At 41.7% G+C, this 27103-nt stretch overlaps 1 protein-coding gene across 1 annotated transcript in view; it reads left to right on the top strand.

The window, feature by feature from the left end:
* The first annotated feature begins 7524 nt into the window (after positions 1-7524).
* LOC128572811 (zinc finger protein 595-like) overlaps positions 7525-27103 on the top strand; it is a 240244-nt gene continuing 220665 nt past the window's right edge. The window contains exon 1 of the mRNA XM_053572921.1: positions 7525-7689. Within this exon, the coding sequence (XP_053428896.1) occupies positions 7687-7689 (3 nt within the window). The 5' untranslated portion in view covers positions 7525-7686. The remainder of the gene's footprint in view (positions 7690-27103) is intronic.

Genomic DNA, 27103 nt, shown 5'->3' with positions numbered 1-27103 from the left:
AGTGTGTATGTATACATAGAGAGACATATATGCATATAAATGCATAGTTTTTCAGTAAGGACTAAAATCTCTCAGCCTGCCTCCTCTCTCTTGCCTCCAGCTCCGTCACCTCAGTAGATTTCTCTTTATGCAAACCATTAAAAAACCTAACAAATCAACCAAAAGAAAATGTAAATTCTTTCTCTTTACATTTCCTGAGCTATTTTCTCTTTCAGTATTTGTTCCTGTAAGCCTCTAGTGACTCCTGAGAGTCCCACATGAAACAGGAGAGTATCAACAATCATGCTGAGAGAGGATACCTGAGAAGGGTGAGGTCTAGGAGAACAGATCTTCTCCAGGACACCACAAGGATACACCTGCGGGGGTCCTCTCCATAGTGATTCAGCTCTTGGGAATTTGTAAACTTAATTTCCTGAACTTGGAAATTTCCAAGTTCTGTGAAATCCTGTAGTTCTGTAGGGGCTGGAATAGCATCTCTCACTTGATCCAAGCTGGGCCATGAGAAAGGTACCTGTGGGGTGGAACTTTTTGACTGTCAATAAAAAGGGAAAGACCAAGCCAGTTGGGGAGTGTGGCCGTTTGGAAATCTGTGCTGTAAGCTCCCAGCCAGTAAATAAAGCCCTTTCTCTTATAAACAAAGCCCTTCCTCTTATAAACATGGTGTTTGGGTGCTCTTTCTCTCTTTTGGGCCTTGTCTTCCTGCAACAGTTGGATTTTCAAACTGCAGCAGATAAGGAGGTAACCGAAAAACAATAGAAGGTAACTGTTTTTATTTTGAGAAGACGCTTTCTTTGTTACCTAAGGACATTTTAGAGAGTCCATCCTTTATAGAATCAGGTGTACCCACCCAAATAGACCTGCCCCAGCCCAGGTGGGATTGACCCGCCCAGGTAGGGTGAGACTCACGTCCATCCCAGGAAATAGGAATGCTGCCAATTGCTGCCCTCATGACCCTTTAGATCCCCATTGCCATAACCCACATGTGGAATTCCTTTCCTGGTTTCACCCCACCTGCATCCAGGTGAAATAAAAGCCACATTGACCACATACACTGGGCCTCTGCTTTCCTTTCATCTCATGTCTCAGGATAATCTTTCATCTTCAGGTTCCTAACCTGTCAATCCCTCCTCTTGTGGTGAGGGGAGCAAGACTAGGTTATAATGGAGTTAATGTTCAGGCTTATTTCCAAAAAGTTCTCCATTTTCAAAAGCACTCAGCCTGACTAAACTACCATTTTTGGAAGAATTATTTTCTGCTTCCCAGTATCAACTTAGTAGAAAACAAGATTTAAGTTTAACCAAACACAAACTGCCAATTCTCTTCTGATTACAAAACCAGGGGAGTTTCACCTCAATAGTGTAAACAAGGTCAATGCAAAATTGTAACCAATCAGTTCCTTTTTTTTCTGTAGAGACAGAGCCTCACTTTATCACCCTTGGTAGAGTGACTCCTAGCAGGGACTACAGGCGCCTGCCACAACGCCCAGCTATTTTTTTGTTGTTGCAGTTTTGGCCGGGGCCAGGTTTGAGCCCGTCACTCTCCATATATGGGGCCAGCGCCCTACCCACTGAGCCACAGGCACCACCCACCAATCAGTTATTGAATTTGGTTTCATTTCATTTTTTTTTTTTTTGAGACAGTCTCACTTTGTCACCCTCAATAGCGTGTTGTGGTGTCACAGTTCACAGCAACCTCAAACTCTTGGACTCTTGTGATCCTCTTACCTCAGCCTCCCAAGTAAATGGGACTACAGGCGTCTGCCACTTCCACTATACCCCGGCTATTTTCTTTCTTTCTCTTTTTTTTTTTAAGAGACTTGGTCTCCCTCTAGTTCAGGCTGGTCTCCAACTCCTGAGCTAAAGTGATCCACCCAACACAGCCTTCCAGAATGCTAGGATTACAGGCCTGATCCACCATGCGTGGACAAGTTTGCTTTCTTAGGCACCTAGTGAGAGCTTTTTTTTCAATCACTCTCCAACCAAACCTATCTGGAATCTTCAAACTACAACATATGGCTGAAGATCCATGAATTGCTGTTTGTTTGTTACATAAAGACAATTTATTTAATTAATTAATTTATATATTTATTTTTGAGACTGAGTGTCATATGTCACCCTCAGTAGAGTGCTGTAACATCACAGCTCACAGCAACTTTAGACTCTTGGGCTTAAGAAATTCTCTTGCCTCAGCCTCCAGAGTAGCTGGGATTATAGGTGCCTGCCACAATGCCCGGCTATTTTTTGTTGTTGTTGGACTTGTTATTGTTGTTTTAGCTGGCCGGGCCTGGGTTTGAACTCGCCAGCCTCTGTATGTGGCCTGCACCCTACCCACTGAGGTATGGGCATCACCAATAATTATTAATTTTTACAACTGCTTCCAAAAAATTAAACTCTTCAACCTTTTAATAGTACCTAATTTTCTTTTTCTTTTTCTTTTTGGTGGGGGGGGGCACAGAGTGTCACTCTATTGCCCAAGGCTAGAGTGCCATGGGTGTCATAGCTCCCAGTAATTTCAAACTTCTGGGTTCAAGCAATTCTTCTCTCTTAGCCTCCCAACTAGCTGGGATTACAAGTCTCCTCCATGACCGCCCAGTAATTTTTCTATTTTTAACTAGAGATGGGTGTTCAGCTCTTGCTCAGGCTGGTCTCCAACTTCTTCTTTTTTTTTTTTTTTTTTTTGTGTGTGTGGTTTTTGGCCAGGGCTGGGTTTGAACCTGCCACCTCCGGCATATGGGACCAGCCCCCTACTCCTTGAGCCACAGGCGCCGCCCTGGTCTCCAACTTCTGACCCCAAACAATCCACCCACTGAGGCCTAGAATTACAGGCATTGTGGTAGAGACAGAAACCCCTACACTCTTTGTAGATATTTGTGAACTTAGAATGCCTTTGAAAACGTGTAAATGAATTGTTAATCACTAGTCCAGACTTTCAGTAATGCCTAAACAACACAATATAACACTGAACCATTTAGGTGAATGGAGCTATTTGGTATCAAAGTAAAAAGCTCAAAAGTGAATGCTGAAAGTGAAATTTCTTGGTTTTCAGCTAGAGCCTAGAGAAGGTAGCCTGTTAAAAAATAGAAAAAAATATACTTTTATATTTTCCAATGCCTGCAACAGCTTCGGGGATTTCTACATATGGCAAGTTTCTGCCAGGTATGGATTTCTAACTATGGCTTAATCCTTAAACTCTTGTAGGAGGCCTTGAAAATACATAAAAATGCATCCCTGTAATAAACTAAGAGGTGCAACAAAGCTCTGCAGAAACTTAAACAAAGTCTCTCAACTTAAAAAGGCCTGTTTAGCCTGCCTAACTTACTTCTATATGTGCATGAAAGACAGGGGACAGGAGTTTTGGCCTTTCTTTAGTGATACAAAAAATTGGCATTATTCCCAGACCAGTCACATATTTGTCTAAACTATTAGACTTTACAGCTACTGGTGGCAACTTGTGATCTTTTTTTTTTTTTTTTTTGAGACAGAGCCTCAAGCTGTCACCCGGGGTAGAGTGCCATGGCATCACAGCTCATGGCAACCTCCAACTCCTGGGCTCAAGTGATTCTCCTGCCTCCACCTTCCAAGTAGCTGGGACTACAGGCCCCTGCCACAATGTCTGGCTATTTTTTGGTTGTAGTTGTCATTGTTGGATTCGAACCTGCCAGCTCAGGTGTATGTGGCTGGTGCCTTAGCCACTTGAGCCACAGGCACCAAGCCAACTTGTGATCTTTAAAAAAAAAAAAAAGAACAAAAATTCACCTTGGGAAAACCGACTACAGTTTATGTCCCTCATCATGTTTTGTCCCTACTTTAGCAAAAAAGAAACTTCTAGTTCACTGTAGGTGAACTAGAAATGAAAAATATCAAATTATATTACTAAATAACCGTGAAATACTGTTACAAGTGATGGCTGGACTGAATGCAGCCACTGTACTTCCTAACCTTAATCAAGATGCAGAAGAATAGCAATGTCTAAAAGGTAATTGAACAAGTCTTTTGCAGCCTAGGAGACCTGTCAGAAAATCCTTCTGAAGAGGTAGACTGGACTCCGTTTATAGACGGAAGCAGTTATAGTGAAAAAGGAACGCAAAGGGCATGTTACACAGCAGTGACTGCAGAAAGGCCAGTAGAAATGAAAACCCTTCCACCAGGAACTCCAGCCACCAAACCGAACTAATTGTCTGAACCAGGACATTAAAAATGTCAAAAAGAAAAACAGTAAACATTTATATGGCCTCCAAATTTTCTTAGCTAATTCTTCATACTCAAAATACCATATTAAAAAAAGGAGATTACTACCAACAGAAAAAAAAAAAGATATTAAAAGGAGTTCAGAAGTTTTACAACTATTAAAAGCTGTCCACAAAGTGGCAGTCATGCATGTCCCAGGACACCACAAAAGACTTAATTCTGTGCCAACAGAAAACAAGGGGCGACACTGCAGTAAAGCAAGCTGAAAGACTGACAATAATGGCCCCCTCAATGCAGCCTCTAAATTGATCTGATTTCCATCCAACCTATAAGAAAAGAAATAAAAAAGGAAACAGAAAAATTCCATGCTAAAAACAAAGTTGACTCATCAACAGCCAAGAATGGATCATGCTACCCAGAACTCTCATGCCTCAGTTAATTAAAGGACTCCATGAGATGATGCATTCCTGCAAAAAAAGCCTTAAATGAGTTCCTTCCTCCATAAGTTGTAAACAGGCAACTCACCCAGATAATCAAAAATAAATACCCAGTATTGCTTTGTATAAGAAGCAACCCCCAAACAGACAACAGATCTAAACAACCACTCTGATCATACCATAAGATAATGCCATTTGAAAACTAGCTGATCTGGCTGGGCACCCGTACTTCAGTGGTTAGGGTGTGGACACGTGCTCCAGGCTGGTGGGTTTGAACCTGGCCCAGGGCTGCTAAACAAAAAGAAAAATAGCCAGGCATCGTGGTGGGCACCTGTAGACCTAGCTACTGAGGAGGCTGAGGCAAGAAATTGCTTGAGCCCAAGAGTTGGAGGATGCAATGAGCTATGACACCATGGCATTCAGCCCTCCACCAAAGGTGACAAAGTGAGACTCCGTCTCAATAAAAACAAAACAAAACTACCTGATAGACTTCACTGAAATACCCTCACCCCAAAGCTGAAATATTTACTAGTATTAATGGATACTTTTTCAAGATAAGAAAAAGCCTTTCCCATGCAAACGAAGAAAACTACAGAAGTAATAAACGTCTTTCTGAAAAACAATACCCCCATCATGATCTCCCCAGAAGCCTTCAAAGTAATGATGGTCTGTCTTTTACTGCAGACATGCCAGGTAAGCAAATTTTTCAAAATTCACTAGAAATTGCCCATAGCCTGGAGACTTCAATCATCTGGAAAACATAAAAAGGAAATAAATCATATACGAAAAAAAAAAATTGCCAAAACTATGCCAAGAGAGCCATTTACATTAAAACCAGGTATAGCCCCTCCAATTACTGTGAATAAATGTAGCCCCTAAAAGCAGGCTCAAATAAAATGTTTACAAAGTTATTTGTAAGAAACCCCTCCAGGCAGTCTCAATGCAAACGTCCAAGCAAGCCAAATATAATCTTAAAGTAAAAAAATGTGTACAACAAACGCAGCAAGTGGTATCCCTTATTCACAAGTTCTCTCTTCCCAGACCCCAGTCAACCCCACAGAAAATGTACATCTCTCATATTTTGATAACCAAGTCCAGCTCAAAGCCTGGAAAGACGGGCCTGAGAAAAACAGCTGAAAGAAAAGTAGACTAGTCCAGAAGATGTTCTTCTGGGGACACCACGGCAGTGACACTCGCAGGACTAGAAGCCTGGGCCCACCACTCCACTGAAGCCATATCTCACTCCAGAAGCAGCCGAGGAGGCCCACAAAAACTAGAAGGCGTCTCCTGGAGGAAGCTGCACTTTAAGATTGGAAAAATACAATCCCCAGTCATATTCCTCTTGAGACAATACACGGCTGTGTGCTCACCCCAGAGACTTGTCCCATTTTGATGAAATAAAAACATGTAAATTGATTTAGCTCAAAAGTCATAAATATGTCTGATTTCTCTCTCACTAAAGGTACTTATATAGGGCGGCGCCTGTGGCTCAGTGAGTTAGGGCACTGGGCCCCATACAATGAGGGTGGCGGGTTCAAACACTGTCCCTGCCAAACTGTAATAAAAAAAAAAGCCAGGCGTCTGGGCGGGCGCCTGTAGTCCCACCTACTCAGCTAATTCTAAATATAGGGTGGACATAAAGTTCATGTGCAATTTGAATAGTAAAGTACTCTAAATTTAAATAGCAAACTATTTAAATTTAAATGGTGAACTGTTTAAAATTGTACAGGAATATGGGCAGCGAATGAGTAGGGCCCCGGCCCCATATACTAGAGGGTGGCCGGTTCAAACCCAGCCCTGGCCAAACTGCAACAAAAAAATAGCAGGGGACATTGTGGCAGGTGCCTGTACTGCCAGCTACTTGGGAGGGTGAGGCCAGAGAATCGCCTAAGCCCAAGAGCTGGAGGTTGCTGTGAGCTGTGACGCCACTGCATTCTACTCGGGGGACAAAGTGAGACTCTGTTTCTAAAAAAAAAAAAAAAAAGATTGTACGTGAACTTTATGTCCACCCTGCATATAACTTTTCATCAAAAAGAAATACATATAATTGTTAATATGTTTCCGTGAGTGGAAAACATGTATTTACTGTGTGTGTATATATGAACACATACGTATGTATACATTGTTAAAATTAATAAAAGGATGTAATTTACATTCACGGTTAACTACAAATATTTCTCAGGCAGAGTTGCATCCTAGAGAAAGCACGAAGCCATGTGTAAAAAGAGTTACAGAGTCTGTTAGGTAAAGCCCACGTTGTAGCTGAGTCCTTCATCTCGGAGCTGCACCATGTACCCCTACGTTGTGCCTGTTAGTTGGGAGCTTAAATACCACCTTCTGCATGAAGCCTTCTGCAATGCCAACCCCCTCACTGGAGACTGGACCTAATTTCACCCTTCTCTGAACTGCCATAACCTTTGTTTGGAACTCCCAATGCAGTTCATCTATCAGGTGACTAAGTTATTTCTGTGCATGCTTTTAGCTAGACTTCATGATGTACATTCAAAATGCCTTCAAAGCAGAGTCTAACTCCTATTTAAATAGGTGCCCAAGCCTAGCACAACTGAACACTCAGTGAAGAGACTTTCATTCCTTTAGTCAAAATTTGTGAAACAGACACTCTTTGACAAGAGTACATCCGGTGGCCCTGGAATATCAAGATGAATAAAGTCATGGTCCCTGTCCTTAATCAATAAAAGGAAAAGGAAAAAAAAAAAAAGTGCTGTGGTCAAGAAGCTGTTTGCATTCTGGCCTCACTCAGACCTTTGTCGGATCGCAGTGCTGTCACTCAAGGACAGAGAGGTGGGGCCTGAGAGCTTATCCAATCAGAAATGCTCTAATATAAACCGTCCAATGAGAGGCACAACCGGAAGGAAGGAGGCAGGCCTTGAGATCCAGAACAGTCCTTGTCTCTTGAACTGGGCGCTGATCTGCGGTTCCCTCTTCAACTCTTCCTACTCTAGGACCATCTAGGCGTCTCTGCAGCATCCTCTGTCACCCTGTGACCTGCAAGTACTCGGAGATTTGTAGAGAGGACACTGGGACATCCCGGCAGCTGGGAAATGGTGAGACTAGGAGCCTGGGTGTCCTGAGAGGGGGAGGGGCGTTGTTGGAGCCGGAAGTGGCTGAGGCTCTCAGACTCCTGTGAGCAAAGGGTGGAGTGGGGCAGGCAGCTGGGACTCTGTTGCTCCGCCCCTTCCTAGAGTGGTTACTTGGACCCAGGCCCAGAGCTCTCCGTGAGCTGCTGTGAGTCCCTCCCACGGGGACAATGGAAGGGTCCTCAGGGAAGAATCCCAACTGAGAGGGTGGGGCTTGTTCCTGGGAGGGACTGTAGTCGGTGGGGCCCCAGTCCCTGTATTGTCCTGTTAAACATAAACTTTCAGCTGCTGTTGTTGACCCCAACTGGCATACTGAGTTCAAATTAGGTATGGGGTCCTTTATGGGCTAGCGCACCTAGAAGCCTTTTCACACCTCAAATTTCTTGGCAACCTCATGACAAGGGAAGGGAGTTTTCTTGCCTTTCTTGCAGTTGGGGTGGGGGAGAAGAATGGAATCCTTAGGTGAAGCGAGGCTTTGCAACCCTCTGCAGGTTTGGGGGTTGGTTAGTTACCAGGGGAACGCAGGATTGAAATGCAGTTTTACTAGGGTCTGCTGCAACTCTGGGCTAATCCCCTGTCTCCGCCTGATATGTTTAACAGCCCATTTCTGCAAGGCCTACGTGCTGAAGGGGATGAGGGAAAAGAGTGCAAACTGGGGTCCGTCTGGCCTTTCACAGTGTGCCTGCGACCCTCCGGGGTGGTGACGGTGGAAGAGTCCTCAGGGAAGAATCCCAGCTGGGTGTGTGGAAGAGTCCTCAGGGAAGAATCCCAGCTGGGTGTGTGAGGCTTGTTCAGGGAAGGGACTGTAGTCCCTGGGGTCCCCCAGTCCCTCCATTCTCCTATTAAACGTAAACTTAGGGCGGGGTGCGGTGTCGCGCGTTGTCTCACGGTGTCCCTGAACGGAAGGTGGCTCCGTTGCCTGTCGTAGTTAAACAAGGAGACAGGGAGATGATTGTGGGAAGGCTTTACTTCGGAAAGGCTAGCAATTCTGGAGAACAGCGACAGTAATTTTTTAAATGTTGTTTTGTCAATGGAGCAAATTTTAATAATTTATATAGGGGATAATTTCAAAAGTAAACTAAAAATATATTATGTGATTAACAACATGTAGGCAAGTTAAATATATACAACAATGAAAAAGCTAATGAAACAAAATCATCAAAAAAACCATTACACAAAGCACTTGAGAAACATGTGAAGTATGATTACATATTTTTTTACTTAGAAAATGTGCATAAATTATACGAAAAATAAACATATACAACTCAAAAAAAAAAAATAAATAAACCATTACACATGCTATTAACTTGTTCTATAGTGCCTGATGACTTCCTCGGTTTTTTAAACCCCATTATCTTGCCTATTTCTGGTTTGGCCTATTTGACTGACTTATTGTACCTATTTTTGTTTTTTAATTTAAAAAAATTTTTAATTTATTTCATTTTATTTTTGAGACAGTCTCAAGCTGTGGCCCAGGGTAGAGTGTCATGGCTTCATAGCTCACAGCAACTTACAACTCTTGAGCTCAAGACATCCTCTTGTCTCTGATTTTCTATTTTTAGTAGAGGCGGGGATGGGGATTGTGGGAGGTCTGGGTTTTTGCTCAGGCTGGTCTCAAATCCCTGAACTCAAGCAGGCTCGGCCTCCCAGAGTGCTAGGATTACAGGTATGAGCCGCCCGCACGGGCCCTTTTACCTGTATTTTAAAGTGCATTCTAAGTTCACAAATAGCTGAGAAAGGTTCTGAGGGTGTCTGTGTCTACCACATTTCTCCACTTTTATATATTTTATTTTCCTGTCTGTGAAATTGATTTCAAATGGAAATAATTGTTATGGGTAGTTAAATTGACACATAGGCTGTGCTGTTTTGTTTTTTGAAACTTGTGAAACAGCAGGTACATATGAATGGAATACATTGTGTTTTGTAACTTCTTTATTAAGAAGTTTATAATATAGAACATAAGAATAACTATTAAGGTTTGGATTTAGGTAATTATGACAGTATGTTACATAGGAAGTGTTGGCTATTCTGCAAAATCTTGTTCATTGTATTGTTTGAAGTATGTGTTTTATACATTTAACTTTTTTTTTTTTTTGAGACAGAGTCTCACTGTGTCATCCTCGGTAGAGTACTGTGGCATCACAACTCACAGCAACCTCAAAATCTTGGGCTTCAGTGATTCTCTTGCCTCAGCTTCCCAAGTAGCTGGGACTATATTCGTCCACCACAATGCCCAGCTATGTTTTGTTTTTGTTGTTGTTGTTGTTATTGTTGTTTAGCAGGCCCTGGCTGGGTTTGAACCTGGGTATATGTGGCCAGCGCCCTAACCACTGAGCTATGGGCGCCAAGCCCATTTAACTTGTTTTTGATGAATTGGGAACTGTTAGATAAAAATGTCATACATTTTTTTAGAATGTATAATTCAAAAAAAATTATACATATTTTTTAATAACTTACATCTATGTTTGTGTTTTTTTTAACAGAAAGTCAGAGATACTTTATTTTTACTTCTAATTCCAAAGTCTAAGTATAGCAGAGTTGTAAAAATGGAATCCCACTTAGTCTGATTCCCACAAATACTAACATTTTATCCTGTTTTCAAAGTCCAAGAATGAAAACTTGCGATTAAACACTGGAGCAAGCCACATGTTTGGTTATATTTCTTAAAAAGTCTTAAAGAAAAAATATGATACGGGACCTAAGTTTTCAGTGGCATATATACTATTTAACACATATTCTGAAATCTGGTAGGTCACATCAGTTATGGTGATTCATCGGTATTTTAGTAGAGCCGGGGATGGGGAATGTGGGGGGTCTTGCTTTTTGCTCAGGCTGGTCTCAAATCCCTGAGCTCAAGCAGGCTCGGCCTCCCAGAGTGCTAGGTAATTAATTAATGGTAAGCCATCAGTAATTAATGGCTGCTTGATTTTTCTAGTATAGCTTCTCCTTTTTGTTTTAATTCAATGCTCAGAGCATTTATGGCTTGAGAAGTTGTGTTAAGGGCCTTGACAATGGCACAGGCCAATGGACTAATTTTCAGATCGAGTCCAAACCAAACCAATTTTCAAATCGAGTGTTAGTATGACACAAATGGCCCAAGTGGTGTATTTAGCAGGGCTAAAAAAGTGTAGTTGGCTATGATAGTTTTCAGGGAGGTTATTATCTTTTTTTATTTTTTGCAGTTTTGGCCAGGGCTGGGTTTGAAGCCACCACCTTCGGCATATGGGGCCAGCGCCCTACTCCTTCGAACCACAGGCACCACCCTACGGGAGGTTAATATCTTAAGTTACTTCAGACTGGTTGGACTTACAGTTTTGTACCCAGGGTAGAAAAGGGGTTAATCTTAGCAAACAAGGTTTCCCTGTGTTGTAGCAGGGATATATGAAAAGGCGTGATGCCATATAGTAACAACTATCTTCATATAATAAGAACTATGTTTGGGGTAGCTTCAGGGTACCTGTTGGCATAAGGTACCAAGGGTAGCTTCGGGGTACCTATTGGAATAAGGTACCAAGGCGGTTAAGTTACATTTAAGTAAGGAATTATTCTTTGTTTCTTTTTTTGAGACAGAGCCTCACTATGTTACCCTCCGTAGCGTTCTTTGGCATCACAGCTCACAGCAACCTCAAACTCTTGGGCTTAAGCAATTCTCTTGCCTCAGCCTCCCAAGTAAGCTGGGACTACAGGCGCCCGCCCAACTCACAGCTAATTTTTTGTTGCCGTTGTCATTGTTATTTAGCTGGCCTGGTCTGGGTTCAAACCCGCCAGCATTGGTGTATGTGTCCAGCACCGTAAGTATTGTGCTATGGGCGCCCAGCCTAAGTAAGGAATTATTCAGGTTAGTGTATCAGAGTGGTCACCTTTTAAACTCAATATATTTATGACTAGTAGTTACAGTTTTCAGTTGTCAGACAAATATATCCTTTACTTCACAGTAGTTGTCTTTTAAGTATAAATATCTGAGTATGTGATAACCTTGTGGATATATGGGGAAAGTGGGAAATGTTCTAGCTGGTACACAACTCCATTAGGCATAAAGTAAATAGCTGTTCTGCATAAGGACTTGTAGTAAGACAGAAATCAGACATATTTGTGCCAGTTTGGGCTTAATCAATCTCTACATTTTTATTTCATCGAAATTGGACAAGGTTGTGGGTAAGCACACAGCCATGTGTAGTCTCAAGAGGAAGATGACTGGGGATTGTGTATTTTCAGTCTCATCTTGGTGCTTCCTCCAGGAGAGGCCGACTAGTTTTTGTGGGCCTCAGCTGCTTCTGGAGTGAGATACAGCTTAAGGAGAGTGGTGGGCCCAGGCTTGTAGTCCTGCAAGTTTCACTGCTGTGGTGACCTCAGCAGAACATCTTGTGGACTAGCCTACTTATACGTCAGCTGTTTTTCTTAGGCCGATCTTTCCAGGCTTTGAGCTGGACTTTGTTACCAGAATAAAAGAGACATAAATTTTCTGTAGGGGTTGACTGGGGTCTGAGAAGAGAGAACTTGTGAATAAGGGACACCACTTGCTGCATTTGTCGTACACACTTTTTTACTTCAAGATTATATTTGGCTTGCCTGGATATTTGAATTGAGACTGCCTGGAAGGATTTCTTATAAATAACTTTATAAAGATTTGAGTCAGCTTTTAGGGGTTATGTTCATTCACGGTGATTGGAGGGGCAATACCTGTGTTGCCTTTTTTTTTTTTTTTTTGAGTCAGAGTCTTATTATCTTGCCCTCGGTAGTGTGCGGTGGCACTGTAGTTCACAGCAACCTCCTATTCTTGGGCTCAAGCGATTCTCTTGTCTCAGCCCCTGAAGTAGCTGGGACTACAGGCACCCGCCACAACATCTGGCTATTTATTTGTTGCAGTTGTCATTATTTAGCTGGCCTGGGCTTGAAACTGCCAGCCTCAGCGCATGTGGCGGGCCCTGAAACCACTGTGCGGGGGGCGCTAAGCCTTTCTATTTTTTTTTTTTTTTTTTGAGACAGAGCCTCAAGCTGTTGCCCCCGGTAGAGTGCTTTGGCATCACAGCTCACAGCAACCTCCAACTCCTGGGCTCAAGTGATTCTCCTGCCTCCACCTCCCAAGTAGCTGGGACTACAGGTGCCTGCCACAACGCCTGGCTTACTTTTTGGTTGCAGCCATCATTTTTGTTTGGCGGGCCCAGGCTGGATTTTAACCCGCCAGCTCAGGTGTATGTGGCTGGTGCCTTAGCCGCTTGAGCCACAGGTGCCAAGCCTACATTTGAGCTTTTTACTTTGATACCCTAAATGGTTCAGTGTTATGTAGTGTTGTTTAGGCATTGCTGAACATCAGTGATTAACAATTCATTTACACGTTTTCAATTGCATTCTAAATTCACAAATAGCTAAAAAAGATTGTGGGGGTGTCTGTCTCTACCACAATACCTATAATCCTAGCACTCTGGGAGGCCGAGATGGGTGGATTGCTAGGGCTCAGAAGTTGGAGACCAGCCTGAGCAAGAGTTGAACACCCATCTCTAGTTAAGAGTAGAAAAATTAGTGGGAGGTCATGGAGGACACCTGTAATCCCAGCTACTCGGGAGGCTAAGAGAGGAGAATTGCTTAAACCCAGGAGTTTGAAATTGCTGGGAGCTGTGACACCCATGGTACTCCCATGCCCCATAGCCTGGGGCAACAGAGTGACATTCTGTCCCCCCCCCAAAATAAAAATAAACTCAGGTACTATTAAAAGGTTAAAGAGTTTAATTTATTGGAAATAATTGTAAAAATTAATAATTGTAAAAACAAATTGTAGCTTAGGCATGCTGAGTGCTTTTGGAAATGGAAAATTTGGGGGGAATCATAGTCCGGAAGAAACCATAATTAAATCAGAAATATTTTTACAACTCTCAGCACATGCTGATGAAAATCAAGATTTCTTTTCTGGTAGTAGTTCTTCATATATTATGGGAAGTGATGACAAAATAAGCAATGATGATTGAATTTTTATTCTTCTGACAGAGTCTAAGCTGTTGCCCTGGGTAGAGTGCTGTGGAATCATAGCTCACAGCAACCTCGAACTCTTGGGTTCAAGTGGTCCTCTTGCCTCAGTTTTTCTGTTTTTAGTAGAGACAGGGTGTTGCCTTTGCAAGTTTGAGAACCTCTCCCTGTCTCTGCATACTAGCTAACAGTGACAGTCAGCCAGACGCTGTTCCTCCAATAACAGTCTCTCTTACTAATGCAGAGGCCAAGGGAAAAACCTTCCACTTAGTTCTTTAAAGGTTTTCTAGATACCAACTAATAACTAATACTAACCAAATTAATAAGAGAAAGGGCACACGAACTTATTAATGTACTACATATGTGGTGAAATCATAGAGATTACCCCAACCACACACTGGGGCTGGTCTTGATCTCCTGAGCTCAAGCAATACACTCCGCTTGGCCTCCCAGAGCGCTAGGATTACAGGCATGAGCAGCTGTGCCTGGCCGATGATTGAAGTTTCTAATAAAAATGACAAACAATGATGTAGAAGGTCTTTATTTTTCTTCTCTTTCCAACAATATCCATTGACTTCTTTTAGAACCACCATCCAAGCCCATTAAATTCCAGTTAATGAAGATGAACCAAAGCCTGAATATTAAGTCTCTTAAAACCTTGTCTTGCTCTCCTCACCAGAAGAGTAGAGGTGGACTCTCTAAAATGTCTATGTAACAAACAAATATCAATTCATGGATTCTCAGCCATGAGTTGTAGTTTGGAGATTCCAGGGTAGGTTGTGTTGGGGGTTGATTGAAGGAAAAGCTTTCAAAAGGTACATAAGAAAGCAAACTTGGCCAGACATGGTGGCACAGGCCTGTAATCCCAGCATTCTGGAAGACTGAGTTGGGTGGATGATTTTAGCTCAGGAGTTGGAGATCAGCCTGAACCAGGGGGAAATCCAGTCTCTCTAAAAAACAAAAAAAGAAAGAAAGAAATAGCTGGGCATAGTGGCAGTGGCAGGCGTCTGTAGTCCCATTGGCTTAGCAGACTGAGGCAAGAGGATACCATGAGTCCAAGAGTTTGAGGTTGGGCGGCGCCTGTGGCTCAGTGAGTAGGGCGCCAGCCCCATATGCCGAGGGTGGTGGGTTCAAACCCAGCCCCGGCCAAACTGCAACCAAAAAAAAAATAGCCGGGCGTTGTGGCGGGCGCCTGTAGTCCCAGCTGCTTGGGAGGCTGAGGCAAGAGAATCGCGTAAGCCCAAGAGTTAGAGGTTGCTGTGAGCCGTGTGACGCCACGGCACTCTACCCGAGGGCGGTACAGTGAGACTCTGTCTCTACAAAAAAAAAAAAAAAAAGAGTTTGAGGTTGCTGTGAACTCTGCCATCATGACACTGTATTGAGGATGACAAAGTGAGACCCTGTCTCAAGAAAAAAAGGTGAAGTGAAACCAAATTTAAGAACTGATTGGTTACAATTATGCATTGGCCTTATTTGGAATATCGAGGTGAAACTCTCCTGGTTTAGTAATCAGAAGAGAATTGGCAGTTTGTGATGGGTTAAGCCTAAATTTTGTTTCCTGCTAAGTTAATGTTGGGGAGCAGAAAATAATTCTTCCAAAAATGGTAGTTTAGTCATGCTGAGTGCTTTTGAAAATGGAAAGCTTTTTGGAAGTAAGCCTGACTATTAACTCCCTTATAACCTAGTCTTGCTCCTCTCACCACAAGAGGAGGGATTGAGAGGTTAGGGACCTGAAGATGAAAGATTATCCTGAGGCGTGAGATGAAAGGAAAATGGAGGCCCAGTATATGTGGTCAATGTGGCTTTCATTCCACAATTCCTTTCCTGATTCCTGTGAAATCAGGAAAGGAATTCCACACGTGGGTTATGGCGATGGGGATTTAAAGGGTCAGGGTGGGAGCAATTAGCAGCATTCCTATTTTCTGGGATGGACGTAAGACTGACCCTACCTGGCTGGGGCAGTCCCACCTGGGCTGGGTCAGGTCTATTTGGGCGGGTACACCTGATTCTATAAGGGATGGACTCTCTAAAATGTCCTTAGGTAACAAAGAAAGCATCTTCCCAAAATAAAAACAGTTGCCTTCTATATTTTTTCTGTTATCTCCTTATCTGGTGCAGTTCAAAAATCCAACCACTCTTGGAGAATGGCTTTTTCCTCAACATAATTTTTTTTTTTTTGAGTCAGAGTTTCACTATGTTGCCCTCGGAAGAGTGAAGTGGTGTTGCAGCTCACAGCAATCTAAAACTCTTGGGCTTAAGAGATTCTCTTTCCTCAGCATCCCATGTACCTGGGACTACAGGCTCCCGCCACAGCGCCCAGCTATTTGTTTGGTTGCAGTTGTCATTGTTAATTTTAGCTGGCCCAGGGAGGTTTGAGCCTGCCAGCCTCGGTGTTGTGGCTGACGCCCTACCCACTGAGCTATGGGCGCCGCTTCAACATGATTTCTACCTCTCAAGTTCATTCAGATTCCTAAAAGAATCATGTACAAGATGGTTTCTTTCTCCCTGTTCCCTTCATTCTCTCTAATCATTTCTTTTTTTTTTTTTTTTTTTGGTTGCAGTTCAACCGGGGCGGGGTTTGAACCTGCCACCCTTGGTATATGGGGCCGGCACCCTACCGACTGAGCCACAGGCGCCGCCCCTCTCTTTAATCATTTCTTGTCTTTCAAGAGAATGGTCTACTTTCTCATGTCTTTCTTTTATGAAAAAGAGTATTTAAGCTTCTGTACCCCAGTGGGAGGTTGGGGTAATCTCCCTATGATTTCCCCACATACGTAGTACATTAATAAGTTTGTATGCTTTTTCTCTTATTAATTTGCCATGTGTGAGTTGGTATCCAGGAAAACATCAAGGAATTAAGGGGAAGATTTTCCCTTGGCCTCTGCATTAGTGAGAGAGACTATTGCTGGAGGAAGAGAGTCTGGCTGCCTGTCACTGTCAGCCAATATGCAGAGACAGGGAGAGGTTCCCCAACTTTGTCAGAAGGCCAGCGATTTTGTAGAACAGTGAGAGGAGCTTCTACTCCAAGACTGTTGTTTTCTTCTAACATTTCCAGAATCATAGATTTATGCATAATGGTTCACAGCAGAGGGCACATTAACTAACTTTCAGTAATAACCAGCACAACTCAGTGACAATCTCTGACATTTCCAATTCAAAAGTTAATTTCCCAAAGATTCAAGATGGACATCTTCAGGGTGGGAGCTAAATTCAAAACAATAAGCGTGGGAGACAGGTGGGAAGGTATTGTAGGACCTAAACCATCAGACCAGCTGTGTCCTGTAGGCTCTGTCCTGGCTGACTCCATCTTCCTCTCACTACATGTGATTTCAAGCTGTGTGAAAAAGCTCAGTTGCTCAGTTCATCTTACACATAGTGTGAGAAAAGACTTTCTTTAGATCCAGATTAGAATGTAAATGTGTAAATTTATTTTATATTAGAGAGTGGATAGAAACCATAAGAAATAGCAGAAAGCATGTGGTGAATGAAGGGAAGATAGCCATGGAAAGAGAGAAAGCTTTAGTATCCCAAAGAAATAAAGGAAGAATGCTCAGGCTGAAGTCCAATGGGTAGCTGGATTTAAGGGGAGTGGGGAGTCATTGCATCCTAATTCACAAATTATTGTGATTGTGAATGTTGGGTTCATTTTTTCTCAGCAAAGTTTGAAGACAAACATTTTTCTGGGTGTTTCCGATCCTTTGCCACAGTTGCAGGAAAAAGGCCCAAGGGAGAGAAAGAACATCCAAACACTATGTTTGTAAGAGGCAAGGCTTTATTTACCAGTCGGGATCTCATGGCATAGAATTCTAAATGGCGGCGCTCCTGGGCTGCCTTGGTCTTTCCTTTTTAGTGACAGTCAAATAGTTCCAACCCACAGGTACCCCTCTCAATGGCCAGTTTGAATCAAGAGGGAAATGCTATTCCAGCCCTACAGAACTATAGGATTTAATGGAACTTGGAAATTCCAGGAAGTTAAGTTTACAAATTCCCGAGAACTGAGTCACTATGGAGAGGACCCCCGCAGGTGTATCCTTGTGGTCTCCTGGAGAAGACCTGTTCTCCTAGACCTCACCCTTCTCAGGTATCCTCTCTCAGCATGATTGTTGATACTCTCCTGTTTCATGTGGGACTCTTCAGGAGTCACTAGAGGCTTACAGGAACACATACTGGAAGAGAAAATAGCTCAGGAAATGTAAAGAGAAAGAATTTACATTTTCTTTTGGTTGATTTGTTAGGTTTTTTAATGGTTTGCATAAAGAGAAATCTACTGAGCTGAGGGAGCTGGAGGCAAGAGAAAGGAGGCAGGCTGAGAAATTTTAGTTCTTACTGAAAAACCATGAATGTATATGCATATATGTCTCTCTATATATACATACACACTTGGAGAATTGAAAATGATAATATATATTCAAAGAGGCTGAGTGCCAAGGTTCATGTCTACCATCCCTGTACTCTGGGAGGCTGAGGTTGGTGGATTGCTTGACCTCAGGAGTTGGAGATCAGCCTAAGAGCAAGATCCTGTCTCTACTAAGAATAGATAAATTAGCATGGTATTGTGGTGGTGTTGGGGCAGGCCTGTAGTCCCAGCCACTTGGGAGGCTGAGGCATGAGGATTGCTTGAGCCTAGGAGTTTGAGGTTTCTGTGAGCTATGACATTCCTGCACTCTATCCTGAGTTAATGGAGTGAGACAGTGGCTTCAAAATATATATTTATACAATAAAAATACTTATCGTTTTATTTTTGCATGTCCACTTTTTTGTAAATTTCAGATAAATATGAGGGTAGAAATGATTATCTTACATTGTTTGTGTTTGTGTGGTGAATTCCCCTTTGTAGTGTTATGCCAGGAGCCTCTCAAAGACCACACTGCCAGAGAAGTCGAATTTAAAGAGGAGTCCCTTTTTTTGAAGAGCTGGCCAGCAACTGCCTCAGTGTCCCTGCATGGAGTTTCTAAGAGTAGCCCCGAGTTGCCTTTGTCTTTGGTTTTTATAGGGCAAAACTTTTCCAGGGGAGCAAGTAAATGTTATTACAGAAGTGAAAACGGCAGTTAAAGGTGTGGGGGATCACAAGGATAAGATGGTTATTTATTTTACACAATACTATGATCAGGAGAGCGATTAGTGATTTTTTTTTTTCTTCCTTACAAAACAGATACAAACCAAAGTGTCCTAAGGGGAATGCTTACAGGTAAGGGTTATAAAAGGGCTGATCATAGAAAGCTATAATCATGGCTCAGTGATTATAGCACAGTAGTTACAGTGCTAGCCACATACACTAAGGCTAGCGGGTTTGAATCGGCCTAGGCCAGCTAAGCAACAATGACAACTGAAACAGAAAAACAGCAAGGGAAAGCAGGCCTGATTCCATTCTGTTTTACTATATTTTATTGCCTTAAAAAAAAAAAAAAAAAAAAAAACGGTTCCACTTGCCTCTCTGCCCCTTGCATGTTATTTTATAATGAGTTCTGGTTAGAACTGTTAGAATTATTAGTATTGTGTAGATTATAGTGGTCCTCAAACTACGTCCTGTGGGCCACATGCAACAGTGTGATTGTATTTGTTCCTGTTTTGTTTTTTTACCTCAAAATAAGATATGTGCAGTGTGCATAGGGATTTGTTCATGGTTTTTTATTTTTTAAACTATAGTCTGGCTCTCCAATGGTCTGAGAGACTGAACTGGCCCCCTGTTTAAAAAGTTTGAGGACCCCTGGTGTAGAAAGTCGCTAACTACCCTTATGACAACACCCTTTGTGATTATGTTAGGGTGGTCTTCATACCATCCGCATATGATATTGAAATGTAAAAAGAATAGCTATTTACTCCCTTTTACATTCAAAACTGGTTCCCCTTGTTTGCCCTCCCCATTGTAATTGTAAATGCCTTTAGCTAAAATTGTTACTGATGTAAGTTACTGACCATGTAGCCCTCATGATTATAGCTTTTTTGTTGTTGTTGAGACAGAGTCTCACTATGCCCCCTAGGTAGAGTGCCATAGGGTAACAGCTCACAGCAACCTCCAACTCCTGGGCTCAAGCGATTCTCCTGCCTCCACTTTCCAAGTAGCTGGGACTACAGGTGCCTGCCACAACACCTAGCTATTTTTTGGTTGCAACAGTCATTGTTGTTTGGCCGGCCCAGAGTGGATTCCAACCCACAAGCTCAGGTGTATGTGGCTGGCTCCTTAGCTGCTTGAGCCACAGGCGCCGAGGCTGCAATTAGTAATTTATAACAATAAATGTGAGTCGGATTTTGGTTTTCTAACTTAGGAATTAAAAACTCTAGAACCCTTTAGCCCCGTTGCCTCCTGTATATTTTAACACTCTACAGGGAGACTTTCATTTTCCCCACATTTTCCAAAAGTATGGCACACTGAATCTAAATGTATGACTCTTATTTCCTCAGCCTAACTTCTTCTAGGTTGTTAGGCCTAGACTGAGGTGGAAAAATACCAATTAACTCCTGGCAAAATTCTGGACCACAAGCCCTCAACAAAATGGAGTAAGTCTGGTTAACTCCCAAGATAGATGGGAAAGTACTCATTGACTTCTTGCTTGACCACCTTCCTGAGAAATGGACCGGGAGGAACCAACTGTCCCCAGACTGACCCTTAAGAAATACCAGTGGGGGTTCAGTGCCTGTAGCTTAAGTGGTGAGGGCGCCAGCCACATACACCAGAGCTGGCTGGTGGGTTTGAATCCAGCCAGGGCCTACCAAACAACGACAACTACAACCAAAAAATAGCCTGACAATGTAGCGAGCGCCCATAGTCCCAGCTGCTTGGGAAGCTGAGGCAAGAAAATCACTTAAGTACAAGAGTTGGAAGTTGCTGTGAGCTGTGATGCCACGGCACTCTACCTAGGACGATACCTTGAGATTCTATCTCAAAAAAAAAAAAAGAAAAAGAAATACCAGGTGGGGAAAGTACTAAAACAAACAAATATGACTAACCACAAAATTCTGCTTTCGTACAATGCTTGCTAACCTACCTGAATGTACCTGGGCAGCTTGTGTGCTAACCAGGATGTGCAGACCTAGCCTTAAAAACCCTACCCCTTATGCACTCAGGGCTGCTCTCTGAACCCATGTGTTGGGCTCAAGGCAGTGGCCTTCAGGCTCCTCGGTAAAGGCCATCTCTTCACTCTGCTGTGAATTTAGTTCTTTGGCAGTGTTGTCTTTGTGGAACTCCTGGGCACAACAAGGTCTTGCAGTAAAATCCTAAATTTTTGGTTTCTTTCTCTTTTTTCCAAATGCCAACTTTCCATCCAACTTACGTTATCAGTTGTTTTCTTTCCTTTATTTCTCTTTTCAAAATGTGCAGTATTTTTGTTGTTTCTTTATATAACAGTGGGTGATTGTTTTATTTTTTTTTTATTAATATAAATCATAGCTGTGTACATTAATGCGATCATGGGGCACCATACACTGGTTTTATAAATAGTTTGACACATTTTCATCACACTGGTTAACATTGCCTTCCTGGAATTTTCTTAGTTATTGTATTAAGACAATTATATTCTACATTTGCTAAGTTTCAGATGTACCCTTGTAAGATGCACCACAAGTGTAATCCCACCAATCACCCTCCTTCTGTCCATCCTCCCCCTCCCTCTCCTCCCGCTCCCCCTTCCCCATATTCTTAGGTTATAACTGAGTTATAGCTTTCATATGAAAGCCATAAATTAGTTTCATAGTAGGGCTGAGTATGTTGGATACTTTTTCTTGGAACAAGAAGAATATGTTCCAGCTCCATCCAGGTAAACATGAAAGAGGTAAAGTCTCCATCTTTCTTTAAGGCTGCATAATATTCCATGGTGTACATATACCACAATTTATTAATCCATTCATGGTTTGATGGGCACTTGGGCTTTTTCCATGACTTAGCAATTGTGAATTGGGCTGCAATAAATATTCTGGTGCAAATATCTTTGTTATAATGTGATTTTTGGTCTTCTGGGTATATACCTAGTAGAGGAATTATAGGATTGAATGGCAGATCTATTTATAGATCTCTAAGTGTTCTCCAAACATCTTTCCAAAAGGAATGTATTAATTTGCATTCCCACTAGCTGTGTAAAAGTGTTCCCTTTTCTCCACATCCACGCCAACATCTCTGGTCTTAGGATTTTGTGGTATGGGCTAATCTACTGGAGTTAGATGGTATCTCAAAGTAGTTTTAATTTGCATTTCTCTGATGATTAAAGATGATGAGCATTTTTTTATAAGTCTGTAGACTGTGCGCCTGTCTTCTTCAGAGAAGTTTCTCTTCAAGTCCCTTTCCCAACCTGTGATGGGATCACTTGTTTTTTTCTTGCTTATACGTTTGAGTTCTCTGTGGATTCTGGTTATTAAACCTTTGTTGGAGACATAACCTGCAAATATCTTCTCCCATTCTGAGGGCTGTATGCTTGCTGTATTCTTGGCTGTGCAGAAGCTTTTTAGTTTGATGTCCCAGTAGTGTATTTTTGAAGCTGTTTCAATTGCCCGGAGGGTCCTCCTCATAAAATACTTGCCCAGACCTATTTCTTCAAGGGTTTTCTCTGCACTCTGTTCTACTATTTTTATAGTTTCATGTCTTAAGTTTAAATCTTTAACCCAGTGAGAGTCTGTCTTAATTAATGGTGAAAGGTGTCGGTCCAGTTGCAGTCTTCTACAAGTTGGCACCCAGTTCACCCAGCACCATTTGTTAAATAGGAAATCTTTTCCCCACTGAATGTTTTTAATTGGCCTGTCAAAGTTCAAATAATGGTAAGTAGCTGGGTTCATCTCTTGGTTCTCTATTCTTTTCCACACATCTACTTCTCTGGTTTTGTGCCAGTACAATGCTGTTTTGATCACTATCGATTTATAGTATAGTCTGAGGTCTGGTAGCGTAATTCCTCCTGCTTTGTTTTTATTTCTGAGTAATGTCTCGGCTATTTGAGCTTTGTCTGATTCCATATAAAATGAAGTATTATTTTTTCAAGATCGTTAAAGTATGACAGTGGAGCTTTAGTATGGATTGCATTAAAATTGTATATTGCTTTGGGTTTATGGACATTTTAACAATGTTGATTCTTCCCAGCCATGAGCATTGTATGTTTTTCCATTTGTTAATGTTCTCAGCTATTTCTTTTCTTAACAGTTTCATAATTCTCTCTCTTTTTTTTTTTTTTTTTCTTTTTTTGTAGAGACAGAGTCTCGCTTTATGGCCCTCAGTAGAGTGCCATGGCATCACACAGCTCACAGCAACCTCCAACTCCTGGGCCTAAGCGATTCTCTTGCCTCAGCCTCCCGAGTAGCTGGGACTACAGGCTCCCGCCACAACGCCCAGCTATTTTTTGGTTGCAGTTCAGCCGGGGCCGGGTTTGAACCCGCCACCCTCGGTATATGGGGCCGGCGCCTTACTGACTGAGCCACAGGCGCCGCCCTCATAATTCTCTTTATAGAGATCTTTCACCTACTTTGTTAGATAAACTCCCAAATATTTCATCTTCTTTGGCACTACTGTGAACGGAATAGAGTCCTTAACTGTTTTTTCAGCTTGACTTTTGTTGGTATATATAAAGGCTACCGATTAATGAATGTTGATTTTCTAACCTAAGACGCTGCTGTATTCCTTGATCACTTCTAAGAGTTTTGTAGTAGAATCCCTGGGGTTTCCACATATACAATCATATCATCTGCGAAGAGTGAAAATTTGATCTCTTCTGACCCTATATGGATACGCTTGATCACCTTTTCTTTCCTAATTGCGATGGCTAAAACTTCCATTACAATGTTCAGGAGCAGTGGAGACAATGGGCAGCATTGTCTGGTTCCTGATCTGTGTGGAAATGATTTCAATATAACTCCATTCAATACAATATTGGCTGTGGGTTTGGTGTAGATGGCCTCTATCAGTTTAAGAAATGTCCCTTCTATACCCATTTTCTTAAGTGTTCTGATCATGAAGGGATGCTGGATATTATCAAAAGCTTTTTCTGCATCAATTGAGAGAATCATATGGTCTTTGTTTTTTAATTTGTTTATGTGCTGAATTATACTTATAGATTTATGTATATTAAACCAGTATTGAGACCCTGGGATAAAACCGACTTGGTCATGATGTATAATTTGTTTGATGTGTTGCTGGATTCCGTTTGATAGGATCTTGTTGAGTATTTTTGCATCTATATTCATTAGTGATATTGGTCTATAATTTTCTTTTCTTGTTGTGTCTTTTCTTGGTTTGGGGATCAGGGTGATGTTTGCTTCATAGAACATGTTGGGTAGTCTTCCTTCTTTTTCTACATGTTGGAACAGGTTGAGTAATATAGATAGTAGTTACTCTTTAAAAGTTTGGTAGAATTCTGATGTGAAGCCATCTGGTCCCGGGCTTTTCTTTTTTGGGAGATTTTGTATGGTTGATGCTATTTCAGAACTTCATATTGGCCTGTTCAACATTTCCACTTGATTCTGGCTAATTCTTGGAAGGTGACGTGCTTCCAGGTATTGGTCAATTTCTTTTAGATTTTCATATTTCTGAGAATAAAGTTTCTTGTAATATTCATTAAAGATTTTTTGAATTTCTGAGGAGTCTGTTGTTATTTTGTCTTTGTCGGTTCTGATTGATGAAATTAGAGATTTTACTCTTTTTTTCCCGGTTAGGTTACCCAAAGGTTTATCTATTTTATTGACCTTTTCAAAAAACCAACTTTTTGATTTATTGATGTGTTGTATAATTCTTTTGCTTTCAATTTCATTTAATTCTGCTCTAATTTTGGTTATTTCTTTTCTTCTACTGGGTTTGGGGTTGGAATGTTCTTCCTTTTTCAGTTGCTTGTGATGTCCCATGAAGTTGTTAACTTACTCTCTTTCCATTCTCTTGAGGAAGGCTTGTAGTGCTATAAATTTCCCTCTTGGGACTGCCTTTGCGGTATCCCAGAGGTTCTGATAATTAGTGTCTTCAGTTGTTTAGTTTCAAAATTTTGGGAATTGTCTTCTTGATCTCATTTCTGACCCAGCTATTATTCAGAATAAGGTTATTTAGCTTCCATGTTTTTTTATGAGTATGCAGGTTCCTGTTGTTACTGAGTGCAACTTTTACTCCATGGTGGTCTGAGAGGATGCAAGGAATAATTTCTATTCCTTTAAATTTACTGAGGTTAGACTTGTGACCTAAGATGTGATCGATTTTGGAGTATGTTCTGTGGGCTGATGAGAAGTATGTGTATTCAGTTTTGTTGGGAAGAAATGTTCTGTAGATGTCTGCTAAATCCAAATGTTGGATGGTTAGGTTTAAATCTATAATTTCTTTGCTCAGCTTCTTATTGGAGGATCTATTTAACACTGCCAGAGGAATGTTGAAATGTTCTACTGTTATGGAGCTGGAGGAAATCAAGTTACTCATGTTGGTTAGAGTTTCTCTTATAAATTGAGGCACACTCTGGCTGGGTGCATAAATATTCATAATTGAGATCTCATCATATTGAGTATTACCCTTAACAAATATGAAGTGACCGTTCTTATCCTTCCTTACTTTTGTTGATTTAAAGCCTATTGTGTTTGCAAATAGAATTGCAATGCCTGCATTTTTCTGGCTACCATTTGCCTGAAATATGGACGACCATCCTTTCACCCTTAGTCTATATTTATCTTTTAAGGTAAGATGTGACTTTTGTATGCAGCAAATATCTGGCCTAAGTTTTTGTATCCAGCCAGCTAACCTGTGCCTCTTTAGAGGACAGTTTAAGCTTGTCACATTTATGGAGAATATTGATAAGTCTGGTAAAATTTTGGGAATCGAGTTTTTCGAAAGTCCAGTGGACATTTTTAATTTTTCACCACTGTGGAAGTTGGAGTTTGATCAAAAGTTTCTGAGTAAGTTTATTTTTGTGGTAGAGGATTGGGCTGGTCATTATGGAGGATAGGTCTGAGAATATCCTGAAGAGCTGGTTGGTTATTGCAAATTTCTTCAACATATGAATGTCATTAAAGTATTTAATTTCTCCATCATAAATGAAACTCAGTTCAACTGGATATAGGATCTGGGGTTGAAAGTTATTTTGTTTTAGGAGATTAGAAGTTGATGACCATCCTCTTCTGGATCGAAAAGTTTCAGCAGAGAAATCTGCAGTCATTCTAATATTCTTCCCTTTGTAGGTAATGAATTTCTTATGTCTGGCTGCTTTCAGAATTTTCTCTTTCGTATTAACACTAGTGAAGTTAATTATGATATGCCTGGGGGATGTCTTATTCGGATTGAGTCGTGCTGGGGTTCTGAAACTGTCTGCTATCTGAATTTCAGAATCTCTTGGCATGTCTGAAAAATTCTCTTTCATCATTTCATGGAGAAGGGCCTCTGTGCCTTGCAAGGCCACTTCAGCACTTTCAGGGATTCCAGTGAGGTGGATATTAGCCTTCTTCGAATTATCCCAGAGCTGTCTGAGAGACTGATCTTTTTTTGCTCTCCATTTCTCTTCCTCTTTGAGAGTTTGGGAGTATTCAAAGGCTTTGTCTTCAATGTCAGAAATCCTTTCTTCTGCTTGGTCCAGTCTGTTACTGAGGGATTCTACTGTATTTTTCAGATCTCCGAGGGCTACAAATTCTTGCTTCAGTGCATCAATATTTTTGGTGGTTTTGTCTTTAAATTCATTCAATTCTTGAGACAACTTTTGAATTTCTCCTCAAATTTCTAATTCTGACTTTTCAATTGCTCTTCGAATTTATACTTCCAAGTTTTCCTCCATTCTGTTAATCTTGTTTGCAATGCTAATTCTGAATTTGATTTCTGACATCTCAGCCCGCTGTTTATGAATGGGATCTTCAGTTACATCTGCCATATGTTTCCTTGGGGGGTGGTTGATCTGGTTATTCATGCTACCAGTTTTTGGGCTAATTCCGCCCCATGATTCTTTTACACCGTTTGACTTTTCCCCTGGAGCTTTGTTGATGACCCATACAGTGCTACGGCCTGAGAAACTGGAGACCTATTTGGTGTGGTGGGGCTAAGTAGTTCTGTCTTGTTTTCAGCTGGTCTCTGTTTGACCCTAGTGAAACAGTTACTTTGGGTTGAAGTCTCATCTGTGGAGAAATACCAGCAATTAAGTCACCCCGTGCCCCACAGGCAACAATTGGAAAAAGAAAATCAAACCTTTCTACAGCCACACACCCAGGGCACCACTTGAATAGTCCTCAGGCGATTAGCTCAGGTCAAAAGGTCCAAATCAGTTGTCTCAGTCAGCACCTGTTTCAGGTGTGAAGAGTTTCAAAGGTCTCTGGGAACTTTATCGCAGGGGTCTGGTGACAACTCAAATATGACTTGCTTTGGTGCTCTGTGAAGTCCGCAGGATCCACCCCGCAAATAGAGTAGTCTGGGAAGGTTGATGACTCTTTTCCCACCTTGCACCTTTGTCACACTTAGTCACTGATAGCCCTGCAGGGCTGCGACTCAGTTGCCTCC

The sequence above is a fragment of the Nycticebus coucang genome, chromosome 20 (assembly GCF_027406575.1).
Source record: "Nycticebus coucang isolate mNycCou1 chromosome 20, mNycCou1.pri, whole genome shotgun sequence".
NCBI classification, from domain to species: Eukaryota; Metazoa; Chordata; class Mammalia; order Primates; family Lorisidae; genus Nycticebus; species Nycticebus coucang.
This window is presented reverse-complemented; position numbering and strand designations above follow the sequence as displayed.